The 22372-nt window shown below is 51.5% G+C and overlaps 1 protein-coding gene across 1 annotated transcript; it reads right to left on the reverse strand.

The window, feature by feature from the left end:
• Positions 1–6260: 6260 nt before the first annotated feature.
• Positions 6261–20451, reverse strand: LOC144952646 (E3 ubiquitin/ISG15 ligase TRIM25-like). Its single transcript, XM_078883125.1, has 6 exons — positions 19891–20451; positions 18626–18721; positions 10702–10935; positions 9558–9577; positions 8149–8246; positions 6261–6811 (listed from the first exon to the last, which is right to left on the reverse strand). The coding sequence occupies exons 1-6, from the start codon at positions 20449–20451 to the stop codon at positions 6261–6263; spliced, it is 1560 nt and encodes a 519-aa protein (XP_078739251.1).
• Positions 20452–22372: the final 1921 nt, after the last annotated feature.

Here is a 22372-nt window from a genome sequence, read left to right on the forward strand (position 1 = left end):
GCTCCACCGCTCTCTGTTGTTGTTGGAGGTCGACTGCTACCAACTGCCCAGTAGCGTTCTTCACGAGCCTCCTCCATAGAGACCGATCTTGACACCGCTGGTACCAATCATCGGCAAGTCCACTCAGCTCCACATCCTCCTGTACCACATCATTCTATTTCTTCTCTAGCATGTGCCGCGCCCGTTTAGCCCCCTCTATCCGGCCGAAAAAAAACTGTTTAGGCATGCGGTGACCGGGCATGCGGGCTACATGACCCAGCCAACGCAGCCTTGCCTGCCTGAGGACCTCACCGATGGGACTTTGTCCAGATCTTTCAAGGATTTGTGAGCTCTTCACACAATCCAACCTCGTTAAACCCAAGATGGATAGTAGGCAGGCCAGCCTAAATGTTTCTAACTGGCGAAGATCTTCCATTAGGGGGGGTGGTCCACGTTTCACAAGCGTAGAGAAGGGAAGGAATGACCGTGGCTGAGAAGACCTGAAGCTTCGTGTGGAGCGACAGACCAGGTAGCTTCCACACATCGTTCCACAACTGATGAAAAGAAAATACCACTCGACTGATTCGGAGTGAGACCTCTGCTGTCAAACCGGAGCCAGTCATGAGCACATTGCCCAGGTATGAGAAATTCTCCACTCTCTGCACAACTACCCCATCACCAATTGGGAGTTGCCGGAATGGAGTGTCAGATGGTACAAAAAACCTAGACAGGTGCTTAGTTTTAGTGGGGCTGATGGTAAGGCCCCACCTCTAAGTGGCATGCTCCAGTCTCAGCAGCAGTGCCTTAACTCCTTCTCTAAATGAGCAGCTATTACCAATCATCGGTATACATAATGTGGTTGACCAATAGGGAGCCATCCCTTGACCGCACCTGGGCATCGATCAGCCTCCCATTGTATCTGTACCAGATGGAAATTCTTCTGGTACAGCCATCGAAGGCTTCACGAACTACGTGATCGAAAAAATTGTTAAATATTGTGGGAGCTAGAGGACATCCCTGTCGCACCCCAAGGTGAACAGGGAATGGCTCCGACTTCCGGCCACGTAGTTTTACCCAGGCACGCTCACCATCATCAAGGTCCTTAATGATCGTGAGCAGAGGGTCAGGGACTCCAAAAGTAGGAAGAATAACCCAGAGCCAAGGCATGCTTGTGGTATCATAGGCCTTGACCAGATCAATAAAGCAGAGACGTATGTTTTGTTGGAATTCTCTACACCTCTGCTGTAGCAGACAAACAGAAAATATGGCATCTGTGCAGGACCACCCTTTCCTGAAACCGCATTGGGGCTAAGCAAGCCTCTCCTCAGCGTGCCTGGCAAGGCGATGTTAAATAATTATTGCGAGGACTTTTCCCGGCACACTGAGGAGTGAGATGCCCCTGTAGTTGTTATAGTCTGTGCGGCCCCCCTTCTTAAAAAGGGGGACCACCAGGGCATCCTTCTAATCCTGCAGAACCCGTCCAGTGGTCCAGACTGTTGTTATTTGTCATGTAGGGCAGTCAGCGCACAAACGCCACCCTCCCTCAGCATTTTGCTTGGCAGATTATCTCTGCCCGGTGCCTTTCCTGGTCTCAGACTCTGGATCACCTTTAGTACTTCCTCAACAGATGGCACCTCAGCCAGCTACTCACAGGGGGTGGCTTCTTCTTCCAATATTTGAGGCACCACAGCCTCAGCAGGGTCATCCCTACTTTGTCCCACGATGTTTTCCATGCCGAGGGATTTCCCCTCCCCCAGGACTTCACAGAAATGCTCAGCAAATCTGCAAACCTGTTCCTGGGGGTCGGAGATTGGATCACCTTTTTTAAATCCGAATTATGGTAATAGGTGTAGCGCTGCAGGTAACTTTTTTGATGGAGTTAAATAGCAATTTGTGATAGCGGGCCATTGAGGCAGACTCCATCTCCTCGGTAACCCGCGACCACCACCCATCCTTGCAGCGCCTCACAGCTCTCCGAACCTCGAAGGCTGCGGTACGCCTCCTCATTCTCTGACGTGGGATGCTTTAGACGATGAGAGTGAGCCTATCGAATTTTCTCAGCCAGCCTGATCACATACTCTGTCAGCCACGGTCTCTGCGGAGGTCTGGACCATGTACCCAAAGCAGCCATTGCAGCTGCATGAGCCACAGTCCTAAACCTCACCCATTTCCCCTCGACATCTGGAGGAGTGGGGGACAATGCCAACCCCAGCTGCACGCGATGATTAAATTCTCACTTGCAACTTGCATCAGCTAGCTGAGACCAGACCACCTTGGTTTTGAATGGGGTCCTGGGTATATACCCACCACTGGAGTGGAAGAATGGCAGGCGCTTCTTACAGATGACAAGTCGATGGTCAGTGGTCAGGTCAACTCCACGGTAGGTCCTGGTGTCAAGGACATGGGCCCACACCCGCTGTTCCATCACTACGTAGTCCAGCAGATGTTCTTGCTTGGACCCGGCATGTATCTGTGATGTTCTGTTTATGCGCCGATGCCAGAACAGCGTGTTGGTAATTACAAATGCCATGAGGGGAATGGCCAATCTAAATTGGCCCTCCCCCCATGGCACTGCCAACCACAGCGTTGCCGTCTGGAACCACGAGGAGGTAGGGGGTTGTTTTTGCCTGACTGTACACCACATCAATATACACTACAATGTGGTACTTTGGTTCTTGCCTACTTCTCCAGGCTCACCTTTATCGCTGCCACTATAATATTTTTGGTAAGCTAAGTCACGCCCGTGTATAGTGTGGGTCGAGTCTAGCGAGAGAAAAATTGATACCAAAACTTTGAGGCAATTCTAGAGGGATAGTTTGTCTTTAATTCGTAGACCCAGCTTTCATGTCGTAGTGGATCTCTTGGCAAATGCGGTGCGCTCACGACACACCACAGGATGACCCCTTCATTCCGACACTCACACCCGAGCCGACGCGTTCCCCAACACTCACTCATTCTGAAGGCACTTCGAGCCTCAGATGGTATTTACCATCAGCTTTGGGCTACATTCACGAGCAACTCGACGTCAGGGTGAAGCTCGATCCCGCGCGTCGTGCACCACCACCGGCCTGACACCGTCGTCGTCAAAGGAGAGGAAACGATCCAGCGCCTGCTGGCTCCTTTCCGCCATAGAGAGGTGTCAGAGGCAGCCTGCTTTTGCTCCTCTGCCCCTTCCCTTCTCCCCACTGGGTGTCCAAGCTGGAAACGTGGCAGGTTTCTGGGTACCGCTCTCGTTCCACAGCACCAGCAACGTGTGCAGGGAAGCCGTCTCCAGCCCTGACCCACGATGGACCGAGGTCTCAACATCCCCGTGGAACGACATCAACAACAACCACAATAATAAATACAGCAGAAGTAGCGGCATAACCGACTGTGGTTCTCTGTGTGAGTGTATATATCTCTTTGTGAGTCTATCGGTCTCTGTGTGAGGGAGTATGGGTATCTTTGTGGTAAGTCTATGGGTCTCTGCGTAAGGAAGTCTATGGGTCTTTGTCTGAGTCTATATGTCTCTGTGTGACGGAGTCTATGTGTCCCTTTATGTGAGTCTGTGTCTCTGTGCGGTGAGTCTATGGGTCTGAGTGAATCTATCAAAGTGCTAATGCATGAACTCTTTCACGTTCACCATGCAGCAGACTTGGCACATTTTTGTTGATAGACAGAACGAGCACTACAAGAGGATTTGTATTTAATCAGATACAGCGAGTACTGCTCTGGTCACACACAAACTCACGTCAAATTCGTCCGAGTCGCTGAACGTGTATTGCTTTCTATAGACTGCAGGTTAAAGTCGCTTTGTATAAACAGTAATACTCAAGACAAGAATACGTGCTGTGTGTTTATTTTACCTTCGATTTTTAATTGAACTTTTTAATTTTCTAAGCAAACACGACCAGCCCGCATGGCCTTTGTACCTGACTGTCCGTCACTCCATATCTCCCTCCAACCATCCAACCAAAAAATGCATTTTCCTAAAGTAGTTTGCTAGTATGATGGTCTGAGTATGATGTGAAAGCCTGATGACGCATCCCACTCATTTGCGTGAGATGCACGCTCTGGGGTGAATGGTAGATTGGGAGGGAGGGAGGGAGGTTGTGACGTCAGCACCATGCATGAACCCGGCTCAACGCTGTGGGGTGCGGTGGTGACGTCATCCCGCAGATGCGCGCCGTGACGTCACCACTTGCTCGCCCGCTCGCCAAGAAGCCAGACAGGCAGCCAGGAATCCAGTCATCAAAACTTATGAACATTTCCGCACAGTAATGGTTCTAGTCCTATTGCAGGATTGAACAAAGACGGTCACCGTATTGTGTGGCGCTGTTAGAGGTGCTGCTTCTGCAGCCGTCTGGAACGCCTTTCCTTACATTATTATGAATCCACTGGATCTCTTCATTTTTAAATCATCTAAATTTACAAACTATTTATTTACAACTTATTTTTGTGTTTAGTTTGTTGTCCTTCCCCCGCACCTCCGATTAGCCCAGTTGGTTACATACATTGCAATATAATTTCTACATACATACAGTACATACCAGAGGTGTGGACTCGAGTCATGTGACTTGGACTCGAGTCAGACTCGAGTCATGAATTTGATGACTTGCGACTCGACTTGGACTTGCATAACAATGACTTTGTCCCACCTCTGGTACATACAGGCAGGCGGTCAGGAATCCAGTCGGCAAAACTTTGTGAGCCTTGGTTTAAGCAACGCCTGGCTCTACTGCTGATGAGACACTGAATGTCGAAACCGGTCCAGAGTGTTGCTTGCGTTAAACCAAATGCCGCTTCAATTAGGCACTCCCAGAAGGCCGTGCCAGCGATTGATGGGATGAGTAAAATGTTACTGTGTATTATGTCTTTAGTGTTTCATGTGGAGATAAGGGATTTTTAGAAGGGGGGTTTATGATGATAGTAATGGTGATGATGATGGTGATGATTGTGATGAAGGTGGTAATGGTGGTAATGATGGTGAAATGGTGATCAGGGTGATGGTGGTTTTCACGGTGATGATAGTGATAGTGATGGTGGTGATGGTGATGGAAGTGATGATTATGGTGTTGATAGTGATGGTGGTGATGATGGTGGTTGATGGTGGTGATGGTTGTGGTCGTGGTGATGATGGGGATAATGATGTTGATGATGGTGGTGATGATAGTGATGATTATGTTGGGTTGGTGGTGATGAAAGTGATGATGATGGAGCAATGGTAATGATGAAGACGATGATCATGATGGTGGTAGTGATGATGATGGTGGTTTTGACAGTGAAAGTGATGATGGTGGTGATGAGGATAGCGATGGTAGTGGTGATGATGATAGTGATGATTGTAATTATAATCTTGATTTGAAGCTTTCGTGACTGCAGGAATCCATACTCTTTGGTTCTTTGGGTAAAGTCACGTAGATAGAAATAAAATAAAATAAATCACGACGTTTTGAACCCAACACAAGCGTCCGTCAACACAAGCTGTCATCTGTCATTAGACGGACGCTTGTGTTGCGTTCGAAACGTCATGATTTATTTAATTTCTACCTACATGACTTTACTGAAAGAACCAAAGAGTATGGATTGTGATTATGTTGGTTTTGGTGGTGTTGATAGTAATCATGATGGTGATGGTGGATGATTATAGTGATAGTGGTGGTGATAATGCTGTTGGTGATGATGATGATGATGGCAATGATCGTTTTGGTGATGACTATGGTGATGATGGTGGTGGTGTTGATGGTGGTGATGATGAAAGTGATGATGGGGTGATGATGATGATGTTGGTGATGTTGATGATGGTGATTCGCAGGAATGATGGGGCGTGGTGACGCGAGCGCGCACTGCAGGTGAAGGAGCAGCCACACGGACTCTGGGGCTGCGCTGATTCCCCACTCAGATTTCATTCAAATCCCTCAAACTTCCACACCGGCGAGTTGTACTTCACAGGCGACATCGCTCACGCACACCAACCTGAACCTCACCCTCCACATCCATGCTCACCTCACCCCTCCCTCAATTTTCACCTCACCCTCCCATCACCCCACCCTCCCCTAACCCTCACCTTGCCTTACCATCCCTCTACCCCCTCCTTCCCATCCTCTCCTCTCCCCTCCTCACACTTCACCCTCACCATCACCCTCCACGCTCACCCGTCACCTTCCCTCACCTTCCCCTCCATTCTCCCCTCAACCTCACCTTACCTCACCCTCCATTGCACCTTCCCCTCACTCTCACTTCGCCCTCTCCTCGCCATCCCCCCTCTCCTCCGTTTCTTGGGTTTCTATCTCTCCTCATCCTCAGGATGCGCGACTCAGATCCACGATCTCCAATCGATCATTACAACTCCGCACCAACATCCCAGGGTAGAGAGGCTGCAAGAATCTCTGCCTAACCTCGTGGATCACCTCCATGGAGTCGGCGCGGTAAAACGCCAGGAGCCCCCCCTCCCAGTGCAGGTGAAGCCCGATTCTGCTGGGAAAGGGCCCCCCCCGAACCGACAGTGCAGTCTTAACTCCACCATGAACCACTGAGAAACTGTCGCCACTTCTCTCTAAACACCAGGACGCGTCGCTCCGTCCCAGCTGCTGTGCAGCACGATTCCCTTTCCGTGGGATCGTCCCGTACGCGACTCCAACACGACACCGTCGTGCGTCCCCCACGTCCACCTCCCAGTAGTGGTGGCCCGACGAGAAGCTCTCACAGCACAGGGCTTGTGCACGGCCATCAAACCGATGTGGGTGATCGGGGCGACCCTGGGAGGCATCGACCCCTGTCATAGTCCTGAGATCCGAGGAGATCTGGAGTTGGTTATTAGCTGAGTTTGTGTCCAGAGTCGGTGAGCGTCCATCTGTGACAACGGTGATGACATCACGACAGAATACCATCATCACCATCATGCACCATCACCTCTATTAACATTATCACCACCAACCATCATCTTCACGATCAACAATAACATCACAAACATCACCATCACCAACCATCCTTGCCATCAAATAGATGACAACAACATAAACATCACCATCACCACCATCGTCAACGCTGAATATCAACAACATCACTATCACAAAAAGCAACATCACCACCATCATCACCACCACTAGCACCATCACAATCACCACCACAATCACTATCCTCACCACTATCCCTATCACCACCATCATCAACACTATCACCTACATCACCAACACGACCAGCATCATAAAATCACAACGACCATCAAAACCATCATCACCACCATCACTACCATGACCACCATAACCAATATCATCATCATCACTCCTACCATCAGCGCCTTCCGCAAAACCATCACAACCATCACCACCTATATTATCGCCAATGTCACCATCATTACCATCACCCCGACCATAACTGCCATCACCACGACCAACACCATCACCAATTTTATCACCATTCCCATAATTCACATTATCACTAACAGCATCATTAGCACCATCCTCATCACGACCAGTATCACCATCATTATGACAATTACCAGCATTAGGAACTCATTTGAGGTTGAAACTACCTAGCAGTGGCCCAGGACTGGATCAGATATCACCTGCCACTGATGTTAGCCATGGCGGGTAATTAAACCCAGGTAACTGGATTCGTAGTGCAGTGTGCTACCGCTCCCCCACGCATACACATTCACGGGCACTCACTGCATCTCAACATCACAATTACCCCTGACTCATGCTGATTATTTACACAAGAACACCACACTGAGTCTCATGGCTCTGTTCAGTAGGATCCTGCATTGGGATGTGAACAAAGACAGTGAACCCCTGTGTAGCCTTCCAGACTATTGGGACAAGTCCTGTCTATGAGCATCTATGAAGACTGGCATGGCACACGAGGTGTGTGGCCAGCACCACGCCCGACCACCTTTGTCTCCCTAGTGGCGATTTTGTTTACACACCGCATCAGGTACCAGGATGTAAACAAAATATTCCCCGTGTAGCCTTTACAGACTGTTGGGGCAAATCAGCACCGTTGAAGGCTGGCACGACACACGACGGCGTGGGTGGCCAGCATTACGCCTGGCCGCATTTGTCTCCCTAGTGGTGATGTCTATAAAACACCAGGTAATTATTTAAGGCTGAGTCGACTTCGTGCACACACACGGGGATCATTTATTGTCAAGATGGCCCCATCACCCATGATTTACACTGAAGAACTCACACAGGAGTTTGACTGCAGTTGTCTCCAGGACTTGAAGCGAGGCAATGTCCTCTTGGCTGGGAGCTGAGGGTGGAGCTGCTGTAGCCCTCCCTGTCCTGTGAAAGCAGAGCAGACATGGCCACTGTGTCACGCAGAGCATCGTTACTCACAGGATCATCACAGCTCCATCACATAGACACGCATCACACAAAGCATCATCATTCATCTCACAATTACAGCATCACCACACAGAATTACTATTACCACGGCATCACCACACACTGTATCAAAACACAGCATCACCACACACAGCCTAATCACACACAGCATCACCACACACAGCATCACCGCACAACACACAGCATCACCACACAGCACAGCATCATCACCACAGCATCACCTTTCAGCATCATCACTGTTCTGCCTCACGGCAGGGGCTTTGCCTCACGGCAGATGGGGGGGGCGTATGTACACAGGAATTTCTTGTTTTTGATGCTAATTTTGGTCACGTGACCAGGAAGTTGCGATTTAAGATTCCCGCTCAACCACGCGGGCGTCGGCCATTACACAAATAATTCAAGATGGCGGCACACATCGCGTCCCAGTGAAGCCAGCCGCTACTGGCCATTGTGGGACTTTAAGAAGCATTGTCTGTAAGTTCGTTTATGTTCTTATAATATTGGCAATGATGTTATAATGTTAAAATGATCGTTATAATGATGTAAACGCCTTTATAATGCTGTTAAATTGTTATGATAAATACGAGGCCTAGTTAACAACGAAATGTGCAACTTTCCTTATTGTGAATGTTAATAAGTCGCGTCAAACTTGTACCCAAGTAACTATATTGCGATCCTGAGAGCAAGGATGACGAAATATCTCATCCACAGTTTAATGTTACGTGTAATACTATACATTTGGGGTGCAGTGTGATGAATACACGATGTGCCTTTCTGAAACACAGCAGCTTATGCTCTTGTGTAGTTATTCAGTGGTAATGTAGGGGCCTGGTCCATCCAGGGTCTATTGTTGAGAGGCATGTTATCTAAGACAATGTTCTGATGCTGTGGTGTTCATTCATTGTGTTGGTGTTTCCGGGTTATAACAGATGCTGTATCTGTGCTGTTTTCTTGCCAGTTTTACCTCGTTAAATTCAATAAATGACGTTTGGAGTCGGACGTTCATCCTGGCTCTGAGGGTTATTCAGCTAGCGGTGCAACGCAGTGCACAGCGAGGCCGAGACAATCACCACACAGCATTACTATCACCACACATAGCATCATCACATACAGCACCATCACACATCATCACCATCACACGGCATCATCACACAGTATCACCACACATAGCCAATGTCTCACTGCCCGTACCCTATACTCAGTCCCATGTTGTCGTGTGTCAAGTCGTGAGTGATAGTCGTATTTTTCCTGCGCTTCTCCTCAAGGTGCCCCTATGGGAGAGAGAGAGAGATGCGTTGCTGTGACTTTACCTCCAATCTTTTGTGATCAGTGTAGTTCCCACTGCAACACCGTGGGTAGAATATAAATCACAAAGTCTTGGCTTATGACCCCATGATCACCAACACTGACTTACGGGGCAAATATTTCAGAGTGAGACCGGTTGAAAGTCAACTATAATCTAATTAAATTTTTCCACGTAAGTCCCACGGAGCGATAGAGCTCTTTTTCAGAAGCGACCTGGCCACAAATTATAGCTCAACGAAGTGGTTCATCACGTGGAAATTTATAGCAGCCCAATACAAATGTGGAGGGAAAAACTGCAGGACGCAGAGAAAAATCCATGCTACCATGGAGAGAGACATGAAAACTCAAAATATATAGATGTCAGGTTTGGGATCAAATCCACGACCTCCGGTATACCAAGCGAGGTAGTTAACATCTCGTCACCCCAATGAGGACCAACACTGATTTGCAGGGCAATTATTTCAGAGTGAGACCGGTTGATATTGATCTGTGTTGAGAGTAACTTAGGACTGGTAATTTCAGGCGTCACCAATGCACACGTGGCAGGTCTTGTAGAAGTGGTGGTCAATACACAATGATATTAATAAGCGTATGAGACCTCGTATTTATTTTAGCTTCACGAATATGAACACTGAAGGTTGCGCATCCCAGAGGAGGTACATAAAGAAAGAAGCAGAGATGACATCGGGTCGTGAGCAGGTGCTGGTGGATTTTTGCATCGCAGCATCATGAGATGTGGTAATGGCTTCATCAATACGTGGATAGAGCATGGCTGATGATAATCCTGAATACCGTGCACATTGTTGTTGTAGGATTTGTTTAAAAAGTGCAAATCCAATAACATTTAGTTTATATTCACAATGAAACAAACTTAATGGGAATATGTTAAAGGACGGGAGAGAGAATTAATTTAACTGAGAAAATATTAGCTGGGCTTCCACATGGCAGCTACTGGAGCTGCGATGCGAGTCCATGAGTGGAGCTGTGTTCTCAAGCCCAGTAGATGCGAACTCTCATTCAGGAGCCTCCCTCTGCTGCTGCTGGTGAGAGGGCTCTGTGCCAATAGCGACACTGGAGACTCATCGCTCACCTGCAGGAACGCGAGCGAGTCCCTCTCCTGCGCTAGGGCCTGCAGGCGAGTGGCTGCTGCCTGGAGCTCGCTGATCTCACTCTGGTAGTGAGCGATCGTCTTCTCGATCTGGGACAGCAGGTCGCGCCCTTTCTGCTCCGCTTGCTCTAAAGCCGCCTTCTCCTCCGCATCCAACGCTGCTCTCGCGCGGGTGAATCTGACCGAGATTGAGGCCTTTTCATCTGTCATGGATTCCTGAAAAGAGAAAGAAATGCCACCTCTGTTCATTAAATGTCTGGTCCTTTGTGAAATGGCATTCAGTTCGGTGTGACCCGAGTGCAACTGTGAAGGTGTCGTGACAGTGATACGAGTCTGCAGCACTGAGGCCTCCTTCCTCTGCTTCTGATAATGCCACTGTGCATTTTCACTGCAACACGATTCACCATAACTGTCGGGGGCTGTGAGGCAATGAAATCATAATATACCATCATGAGTACATTTAGCATCTGTGCCATTTCAATTGTGCAAGGCTATCAGTGCGATGCTTTGTTTACCTTCACATGAAGTGAAGGGACATCTGTAATTTGCCTTCAACAAGTAGAGCCTTAATGAAATGGGAAGGTAGGCCAATTCCTCTTTAAATTGATGTTTTAAATGTGAGAGAAAACGACATGTATGTGTAATAAAAGACTCCGTCAGGCACTGCTGATCTCCGCTTGTCTTTTATTCCTCCGTTAGCTCCTCTACTCCCGCACTCCGCACACCGCTGGCCGACGGCGTGCTGAGGTCCTTCGGCCACGTGGCCGATGGCGCGGATCTCTCTCTCACCACCCAACGTGGCGCAGACTCTTAACTTCCCAGACTGCCCCGATCTCTTCCGGGCTCCCACTTATATCCATTCCCCCCACGTGACCCTGACTCCTCCTCTTCCGGATTGTCAGATCCAGCCTTCCCATACTACCCCGCTGGCTCCGCCCCCATTCACCTCACCTCCCATTGGAGCCGAGGTGAATAGTGGCCCCTCCCACATGCCCCGCAGACCAGGCTCCGCCCCCCAATACCCCGGGCCATGTGATTGGACCAGAGCCCAGCAACAACCCCATTTACGCTCGCATTACATGACCCCCCCCCCCCTAATTATAAAGCCAGCCATCCCGGCTGCAATAGGACAAAATAATGCGAGCGACAGCATCACAATCAGGAATCGCCAGACACAACGGAGAGTATAATAACAACACAATTAACGAAAGGGAAGGGATTTGGAACGATTGCGGGTCGCCGGCCCGTCCTTCACGAGAGGCGACGCCCTCAATCGTCGCAGTACCGACAGGGTTTTAGGAGCGGCGGAACCGGAACCATCCGCCGCTGGTGGAGGCCTGTCCGTCCCAGCACCTTGTTCCCCATAGAGGTCCATAGTCGGGACCCCCTGCAACTGCAACCGCGGCGGGGTTGGAGGGGCAGCGGGGCCAAGTGTCCCCGTCGCCGTGGTAGGCCCACCCGGTGCAGGAATCCCTGTGTCCGGCAGGATCATAGCCGGCCCGTCTACAGGAGGCACGACAGGCGCGCTTGCAGGTTGAACAGGCAAAGTCAGTGGCGCGTCGGACGCGACAGACACCGGCAAGGCAACGTTAGAAGATGACGCATCCACTCGCGGGGCCACGTAGGGTTTCAATCGGGACGTGTGGACGTACCAACGCCACGATCCGAACCGACCGCGCGCGGACTGTGGGCTAGGGACCTCAATAAGCACAACCGGCCCCTGCCTGGGTTTGTGCAACTTAGGGGAGGTCCCTACCGGTACCTGTGGGCAGTGGAGCCAGGCCATGTCCCCCACTCGCCAGGGGGACCCACGATGAGAGCGCCGGGCGCAACGTTCGTTCTGGGCCTGGGTCCTGGCCGTAGCCAATCGGGCCGCCTCCCGCGATTCCGCCACGTGCCGAGTGGCGTCACGAATATACTCGGGGAGGGGCTTAACAGGACCCCTCGCCCGCGTGCCAAGTTGCACTTCCACCGGCGGCACATTCTCGCGGCCGTACATCAAAAAGAAGGGTGAGTACCCTGTTGACGCATGTGGCACCATCCGGTAAGCGGAGAGCACCCCAGGGATATGCAAATCCCAATTGGCCTGCTTCTCGCTAGCCGTATGACAGAGCATGGCCGACAGGGTCCGGTTCAACCGTTTAACCATCCCATCAGTTTGTGGATGGTAGGGAGACGTCCGAACTTTCTTAGTCCCCAGTGCGTCGCACACATCCCGCAATAGGTTGGAAGAAAAATTTCGCCCTTGGTCTGTAAGCAACCTTTCTGGTGCCCCCTTGTACATCACATATCCGAACAGAAATGCCTCCATGATAGACGCCACCGACTGGTCGGGCAAAGGCCAGGCCATCGGCGAGCGGGAAAGATATACAACCCCGAGCAACAAAAATTTGTTCCCCCAAGTGGATGGGGGAAAGGGCCCCAGAATATCCAACGCCACCAACTCGTTAACCTGCGACACTTGTATCGACTGCACTGGAGGAACATATGGTTGCTTAGGCGGCTTCCGCTGGGCACAGTCGGAGCACGCCCGAATATGCCCGACGACGTCAGTCGTCATGCCGTGCCAAAAATAATCCCGCTGTAACGTCAACAAGGTTTTCTGCACCCCGAGATGTAACAACTTATCAGCGTGCAGAATCCGAATCAACTCATATCGCAACGACGACGGCACAAAAAGACGCCAGCGATCGTGCAAGCCTTCCCCACATCAACAAGCTGTCACGAAGAGCCGCTCCCGGCATCCCATTGGACGATGGATATCCCCTCTCCTTCGCAGCCCGACTCCGTAAGGCCCCCAGCGAATCATCGAGCAATTGCTCTCGAATCCACACGGAACGCGGTTCCAGACACATGGAAGCCCCGGGTATCTCCACAGCGGACATGACAGGACACGGGGGCTGTGGAACCCGTGTGCACCTATTCGTGCCAGAGGCACAGGCGCAGGTGGATCCCTGCGGCAATCGGGAGAGTGCGTCCGCATTTGCGTGACGCGACCCCTTACGATATTGAATCTCAAACGAAAATTCCTGAAAAGTTTCCAACCATCGTGCCAATTGGCCAGACTGTTGGTCAACTTTCAGGGAATATTGCAGAGCCGTGTGGTCCGTGCACACAATAAATGTGTGGCCATACAAATACGGGCGGTATTGACGGACAAAATGCACTATAGCCAACAGTTCCCGGTGAGTAACACAGTAGCGGGTCTCCGCCGGAGATAAAACTCGGCTCCCGTAAGCCACAACACGCTCGACGCCACCCTTAAACTGCGATAGGACGGCCCCAATCCCCGTGTCACTAGCGTCGGTATCCAGAATAAAAGGCAGAGTGAAATCAGGGTAGTCCAGCATCGGCGCTGATGCCAAGCGATCGCGTAGGCCATGAAACGCCGCCTCCTCCGCCGGCCCACAGCTGAACCTCCAGTTCTTTGCCGTAAGGAGGTGCAACGGCCTAGCGATCGTAGCAAAATTTGGAACTAACTTGCAATAATAGGAAGCGAACCCGACAAAACGACGCACGTCACCCACCGTGGCTGGAATCGACCAGTCCCGGACACACGCCGTTTTCTCTGGGTCCGTGGCCACACCGTCAGAGCTGACAATGTGGCCCAAATAGCGCACGGATTGTTGCAAAAGGTGACACTTCTTGGGCTTAAATTTCAATTTGGCGGAACGCACCCTAGCAAAAACAGCATCCAATCTCTGAAGATGCTCCTCTAACGTACGGCTGAACACAATAACATTATCCAAATATATCAAGCACGTGTCCCACTGCAGACCGGTCAACACGAGTTCCATCAACCTCTGGAACGTAGCAGGGGCGGCGTTCAACCCCATGGGAAGACAATTAAACTGAAACAGGCCCTGCAGCGTACAAAAAGCTGTCTTTTCCTTCGAGGACGTGTCCAGGGGGAGCTGCCAGAACCCTGAAGAGAGCTCAAGAGTGGAAAAATGTTTTGCCCCAGACAAGGCATTGAGGGAATCATCCATACGCGGCAGGGGGTAAGCGTCCGCAACCGGCACTTTGTTTAACCTCTGAAAATCAACACAAAACCGTAAATTACCATCCTTTTTCTTTATCAGGACCACTGGAGCGCCCCACGGGCTGTTGGACGGAGAGATAATGTCAGCGGCTAGCATATCATCCACCGCTCCGCGTACATGATCCCTCTCCGCCGGGCTCAACCGATGTGGATTCATCCGAATGGGAGCAGCATCCCCGGTATCAATATGGTGGGAGAGCAACGAGGTGCATCCCAGATCGAAATCGTCTTTACTAAAGACATCAGAATATTTCTCCAACAGCGCGCGAAGCGCGGACCGCTGGTCCGTAGTCAAGGACGCATTTTCTTGGCACAACCCGGCGATCCATCGATTGTCCTGCGACGTCGAGGCCGAAACCCCCCCTACGAGGCCCCGGTGGGCCGGATCGTAATGGGCCGCGAAGGCGAACCGTTCCGGCCGGCACGACGACATTGTCCGCGCCTCCATTCAACACTTGCAAAAACAGAGGCTGACCCGGCTGAACAATCGTCCGTGCCATGACCAGCGCCAGGCCAGCCGTAACCACGTTGGATGGCGACAACAACACCCCCGCCGCCCCCTCGACCCCAGACACGGGCTTCCGATAACGCAGTGGAATGAGCATCTGTGAGCCAGGTGGAATGTCGACCGAAACATCAGACAGCGCCTGCACCTGGCGGTCCGAGGCGGACTGGCCCCACGGCGACGGCAAAAAGAAAATCTTCTGGCCCGCCGGTAACTCAATACAATTCTGATCTACCCTTATCTTAATGGGCATCTTTGCCAGGAAATCGGTCCCCAATAAACACGGCACAGCGAGGGACCTGGAGATTAACACCGTCCCCATGCCGACACACCCCCAACCGAAATACGCGCCTCCACCTGACCAACGATGCCCATACTCCCTCCCTTCGCCGCAACACATGAATTGTAAACCGGTCGTACCCGCGATGGCGGAATGGACAGGAGATGGAATATCATGTCTGAGATGATTGTTATGGACGCGCCAGAATCTACCAAAATCCGCACGTCGATCCCCTGTATCGAACCCGGCACGGTCGACGACCCAGTAGCGGCTGCGACCACCCTCCGTGCCAATTTTAGCCACTGTGTCAGCGAGCGACGCAGATCCCTTAGAGTCCCCCCGTTAGAACAGGCCCCCAGAACGCATACCGATGGTGATGCATGAGATGACAGGCCTTGCCGGGTGTCTGATGTGTACCGACTTGCCTGACACGGTTGACTCACCGGCGTTGATGTCGCGTCCCTGGCCGGGGACTCCGGCTGAAAAGGCGGGCGAGGGCGACTCCCGACAGTCCCGCGCGAAGTGTCCAAGACGCCCGCAGCGGTAACATGACGAGTCGGCCCGCCCCCCGGCTCCCCCGCCCGTCTCAGCGATCCCTCAGCGGTGGACCGGAGCACGACACCGCTCCCCCTCGAGGAACCCACTGGGCCGCTGCCGCAGTGAGATCGCCAGGCCCCCTCTCGTCCGGCATGAAGACGGCCTTCGACGGAGTCCACCCGACGGCGTCTCCCTCCACGGTCGGGCTCCCCGTCCAGGTGGTCACCTGTGCCCAACAGCGCAAGTTGAACTGCGCGTCGAGGCACTTGGCTGCCATCCGGGAGGTCAGCTGCTCATGGCCGCACACCGGCAGCAGAATGCCCAAGTCCTTGGACAGCTCCAACATCTTACCCAGTATCAAGGGCTCCAACAAGTCGGGCTCCGGTGTGCATCGTCCGGAAGCTCGTACGCTTCCGCCATTTCGTCGAATGCCCCTTTCAGCATTGCCTTCTTCGCGGCTGCAATGGAGCGGAAGAATTTCAAAGACTTGTCATCCAGGAGCGTGGGCAGAACTTCCAAGGCCTCCGAATCCATCCACTTGGCGGATCGGACGGCTGACTCAAAACGCCACGCATATGCGCTCCAATCTCTTCAAACTGAGAATTCTTTAATCGTCATCAGGCGATGGCTGCGAGTCCCCAAGCTGCTGTCTTCCGATGCAGGCGTCCCATGCGGCGGCGACAAAATGGCGGCTTCCCGCCGTGGCGGTGACAAGATGGCGGCTTCCCGCCCTGGCGGTGACAAGATGGCAGCTTCCCGCCGTTCGGCCACAACCACACCCAAGATGGCAGCGTCCTGCCCCGTGTCGGAGAGGGCGGATGTCGCCAGCCGTCCTCGGCGCCCGTCGACGCAGACGGCCCAGCCGCCGCGACGACATCTTGTACTCTTGTCGTGTCGCTCGCTGCCACTTCGCCCACGCCTTCCATGGTCGGGACCGCCACCGCCGGAGGAAGGTCCTCTTCGTCTTCTGAAGATGGTGCAGGTATATTATTTTTCTTGAGATGTTTTGACATCTCGTTCCACTTCTGACACCAGTGTAATAAAAGACTCCCGTCAGGCACTGCTGGTCTCCGCTTGTCTTTTATTTAGGTACTTCTCCGCACCCCGCTGGTCTCCTCCACGGACCAGCGTCGTCTCGCGCGCACCTCGCACACGCTCCCTTTCGCGTGCCACGCGCGCTCCTCCGTTAGTTCCTCTACTCCCACACTCCGCACACCGCTGGCCGACGGCGTGCTGAGGTCCTTCGGCCACGTGGCCGATGGCGCGGATCTCTCTCTCACCACCCAATGTGGCTCAGACTCTTAACTTCCCCGACTGCCCAATCTCTTCCGGGCTCCCACTTATATCCATTCCTCCCACGTGACCATGACTCCTCCCCTTCCGGATCGTCAGATCCGGCCTTCCCATACTACCCCGCTGGCTCCGCCCCCATTCACCTCGCCTCCCATTGGAGCCGAGGTGAACGGTGGCCCCTCCCACACGCCCCGCAGACCAGGCTCCGCCCCCCAATACCCCGGGCCGTGTGATTGGACAAGAGCCCAGCAACAACCCCATTTATGCTCGCATTACATATGGATGAAGAAAACGGATCATGAAACACTTGCAATGCTTGTGTAGCACTGTAAATCGGCTGTGTACTTACCTGCAGTAGCAGACAGGGCCCACCAGGGGCAGTAACTTGGACCGGCATGAGGGTCGCTACTTTCCCCAGCCCCAAAGCAGGGGGGGGGGGGCTGTGGGGTGTTCTAGGATCCCCCGATAGCCCCCCTGGAACTCTCTGGAAGAGAGACGTGGCCAGGGGCGGACAAACCTGGGGGAGGTGTATAAAAGCCGGACCTCTGGACGAGTCTGGGGCCAGTCTGAAGATTGAAGCCAGAAGACCAGCTAGCCTAGGACCCTGGGAACCATAAACCCGCTGCCCTTGTAAGGGCCGGGACTCAGTGGGCCAGTGGTCGGGACCCGTACCATGGCTGAGTCGGGTCAGTGTAGCCTCCCCTAGGTCAATCTTACCCGTAGGACTCAGAGCCAGTCGCCCCAGTGATAGGGCACGCGAGCGCGGAGGCTGTACCTCCCCAGGCAGTAGGGTAAAGGGGCCGCTGCCCCTTTGTGTGAGACTGCTATTGTTACCGTTGTTGTATAAGTCGCCTCCACTACACTTGCACCTGGCCCCTCTAATGCCTGATTGGTTTCAATAAAATGGCATACAAAAGTCTGTGTGTGATCCACAAACTCTGCCCCCAGAGTATTGGATAATAGTTATGTAGCACCTCATCTGATCAATATAGATAACAGACGTTGAAGTGGTAAGTTATATGGAGATATGGGAATGTGGAATTTCAACCAATGATTGAGTTTCTCAGTGGAGATGAGAACCACCTCTTTGCTCATCCTGATTATTGAGGCGCATTGACCGTTTTGTCTCTAGTCCCACAATGTGTTTGAAGCCAATGTAAGCCCGCGTGAATGAATGGAGTTGTCCTACATCACAAACCCTACTCAGGGTGGAATCAACGGGTCAAAGAGTCCGGCCCAGACGCGGTACCTGCACGTCCCTGCAAGCGGCCTCCATCCGTCTCACGGACTCCTCTGCCTCCCTCCTCTTCTCCTCCACCACCCGCGTCTCCTCTCCCACTTGTTTCTGTGAGAGACGTCACCAGAGGAGACTCCACTCACTCTCCGAGCGTCCCCTCTCACCCCCGCTCCACGTGAACCCCTGCACAGTGACGGGGGCAGGAGCCTCGGGGGAGCAAGCGCAGGAGGGAACTGATTTTTCGAGGAGCTCAAACGTGCGCAGGGCTACCTAAGTAGTGGGTGGGACGATCTGAGCAGTGGGGAGGGGGGGCTACCTAAGTAGTTGGTGGGGCTACCTGCGTAGTGGATTGGGCTACCTGCGTAGTGGTTGGGGCTGCGTGAGTAGTGAGCGGTGCTGAGTAGTGGGTGGAGCTACCTGAGCAGTGGGTGGGGATACCCGAGCAGTAGGAAGGACTACCTGAGCAGTGGGTGGAGCTACCTGAGTAATGAGCGGGTTACCTAAGTGGTGGGCGGGGCTAATCGAGTGTTGGGTTGGGCTACCTGAGTAGTGGGTGGGGCTACCTGCGTAGTGGTTTGGGCTACCTGCTTAGTGTGTGGGGCTGCCTGAGTAGTGGGCGGTGCTGAGTAGTGGGTGAACAGGGTACCGGAGTGACGAGATGTTATTTGCCTTGCCTGCTATACAGGAGGTCGTTGGTTCGCACCCGACTCTGATGCCTGTTTCTATGCAGTTTGCACGTCTCTCTCCATGGTCGCATGGATATTTCTCCGGGTCCTCCGGTTTTTCTGTCCACGTTTAGGAAGGTGCGTTTAGAGTATTTGGCTGCTATACATTTAGACCTGATAAGCCACTTTGTTGAGCTGTCTTTTGTGACCAGGTTGCCTCTGAAAAAAATCTACATAGCTCAGTGAGCTTCACTTGGTAAAATAAAAAAGTTTCTGATCTTCTCTACCACAAACCACTTTTTGTATACAAACCACAGTCGATGCACTCACGTAATTTTAAAAACATAAATATGCATTACAGTTCTTCAGTTTTATGAAAAATGCTAAGAGTATTTTATAAATTGTGTTGATAATAACTTGTGGTTGTATTATTTCTGCACTATGACAACCTCAGCTTACTTTATAGTAAAACAAGCCTGTTTTTACAATAAAGTATTCCTCTCTCAGCTGAGAGAGGAATGATATTTAGCTGTATGTTATTGTTCAGTTCGTACTGGGAAATGATAACTTCATGCAGGAGGGACTCCCGCTCACACACGCAGACCGTCTCACCTCCCGTGTCTTGTGCTCATCCTCCAGCGTAGCCACATCGTGACGCTTGTGGTCTCCTGCGATGGTGCAGGTTGTGCAGACCAAGCTCTCGTCCTGTCGGCAGTAAAACTTGATCCTCTTTCTGTGATTCTTGCATTTGCGTTCTTCAGGATTCGTGCCTGGAGCCACCAGAATGTGGTTCTTGAACTTTGAGTTCTCCTGATGAGGCGTTACACGAGTCACACAGTAGGACATATCACACCTGAAGCAGGTCTTCGAGGCAGCGGTCATGCCATCGTTGCAGAAGTCACAAAAGACCACGGTGGCCATTTTCTCTGCAGCACTGCGCTGCTCCACCAGGTTGGCGAGCGTGAAGTTCTTGCTCAGCTTGGGCCTCCGAGGGAAGGTCACTCGGCACTGGGGGCAGGAGAAGTACTTGGCTGAATCCCAAGCGCCCTCCATGCACTTTAGGCAGAACGAGTGGCCGCAGCTGAGCGTGCAGGGGCAGCAGAAGGCGTCCAGGCAGATGGGGCAGGTCAACTCCCCTGGAGCCTCGCTATCACTGGGATCCGCACTCGCCATGGCCCCGTGGCTTCACTCAGAGACGGGCACTGGCTGTAGCTCAGGCAGTCGCTGGCTGTAGCTCAGGCAGTCTCTGTATCTCAGGTTGTCGCTGGCTGCGTCTGAGATGCTAAAAGAGGAACAAGCCACGTAAATGGGCAACAAAGAAGCAGGAAGTTTTTCAGTTTGATTGTCATGTCACGAGGCGTGCCCTGGAATGTGTTGACTTGTGAGCGAGTACAGACGTCTGCACTCCAGGGGTGGCTTATAAAAGAAGACTAGGATCACCTCGTCTGAAATCCTCATCGTCACATCTACTCACCTCATCACAACTCAACTCACCTCAACTCACCTCACCTAAACTCACCTCACCTCAACTCGTCTCAACTGAACTGGCAGGGGAACTTTGCTAGTAAACTCGTTGCTCCCTGCCGCTCTACACCACGAGATTGTTGCTGTTATCTTCGTCTTTCAGCTTCATCTTTTTATTTTAAGTTTAACACTTTAAACTACTTCATGAAAATAAGGTGTTCCTGTCTCAAAGTCGCGATGCAGTTGTCGAGCTGTGAGACACCGGTGGGAGTTGCCGTGTTTAACTCGGTCACGGGGCTGCGGCTCAGGGTCCAGTTTGTGGAGTCACAAACCACCGGGCGAGGCCCTTTGCTGAACCCGGCACCGTTAACCGCTCATGTGGGCAGGGGGCAGGCGCCCCAGGGGTAGTCCGGTCATAACACATGAACATCAGCGCGTAAAAAAAAAATAGGACCTTTTTTTGCCGGTATCAAAGTGTGAGAAAATAATAATGATAGGTTTTGCCCTTTTTGGCAATAAAACAGTTGTGTGAAGATGTTCAAACACCAAACAAATACTTTTGGAAGGAATAATGTCTTCATTAACCACACAGTACTTTGAGACCTCCTTTACCAGTGGCAAAATATATTGTGGGACTAAAGATACAACGGTCAATGCGCCTCACTAATCAGGACGAGCAAAGAGGTGGTTGTCGTCTCCACTGAGAAACTCAGTGGTGGAAATTCAACATTCCCATATCTCCATACAACTTACCACTTCAACGTCTGTTATCTATATCCAATAGTCTGGTGGTAAAGTTGGTGGATCATACGTAGACTATTGTACACCACTATGAGACCTCCTTTACCAGTGGCAAAATATAGTATTAGGTTTTTACCCTTTCAACTGGTACAAAAACTGACACCTTTATACGAGGCATCATGTTTGCAATAACCACAACACAAGCAGTCAAAATGCAAACAAAAATAATCTCTGATAATGATATGCACTGTCTTTGAAGTTGATTGGTCCACACCCGAGACAGCTTTTCTTAGAGCCTAGTCTCCATTGGTGTTGGACCAGATGACGCCAAAAACAGCGCACTATCAGAGTATTGAGAGCTCGGGCTAAGCATTTACACTATGAGACCTCCTTTACCAGTGGCAAAATATAGTAATAGGTTTTTACCCTTTCAGTTGAAAGGGTAAAAACCTATTGGCGCCTTTTGGCATCATCTGGTCCAACACCAATGGAGACTAGGCTCTTAAAAAAGCTGTCTCGGGCGTGGACCAATCAACTTCAAGGACAGTGCATATCATTATCATTATCAGAGTTTATTTTTGATTACATTTTGACTGCTTGTGTTGTGGTTATTGCAAACATGATGCCTTGTATAATGGTGTCAGTTTTTGTACCAATTGAAAGGGTAAAAACCTATTACTATATTTTGCCACTGGTAAAGGAGGTCTCAGTGTAAATGCTCACCCCGAGCTCTCAATACTCTGATAGTGCGCTGTTTTTGAGTTGTACGCCTTTTGGTGTCATCTGTTCCAACACCAATGGAGACTAGACTCTAAAAAAAGCTGTCTCGGGTGTGGACCAATCACTTCAAGGACAGTGCATATCATCATTATCAGAGTTTCTTTTTGTT

The sequence above is a fragment of the Lampetra fluviatilis genome, chromosome 69, assembly GCF_964198595.1.
Source record: "Lampetra fluviatilis chromosome 69, kcLamFluv1.1, whole genome shotgun sequence".
NCBI lineage: Eukaryota > Metazoa > Chordata > Hyperoartia > Petromyzontiformes > Petromyzontidae > Lampetra > Lampetra fluviatilis.

Excerpts from the sequence above, each read along its gene's own strand:
- LOC144952646 (XM_078883125.1), bottom strand. The coding sequence starts at position 20,451 with ATGGCGAGTGCGGATCCCAGTGATAGCGAGGCTCCAGGGGAGTTGACC. Across the intron at positions 8,247-9,557 it reads GGGCACCTTGAGGAGAAGCG|CAGGACAGGGAGGGCTACAG; the intron begins CAGGAAAAATAC and ends GCTCTGCTTTCA. Across the intron at positions 6,812-8,148 it reads AACTGCAGTCAAACTCCTGT|ATGGACGCTCACCGACTCTG; the intron begins GTGAGTTCTTCA and ends CCGTTGTCACAG.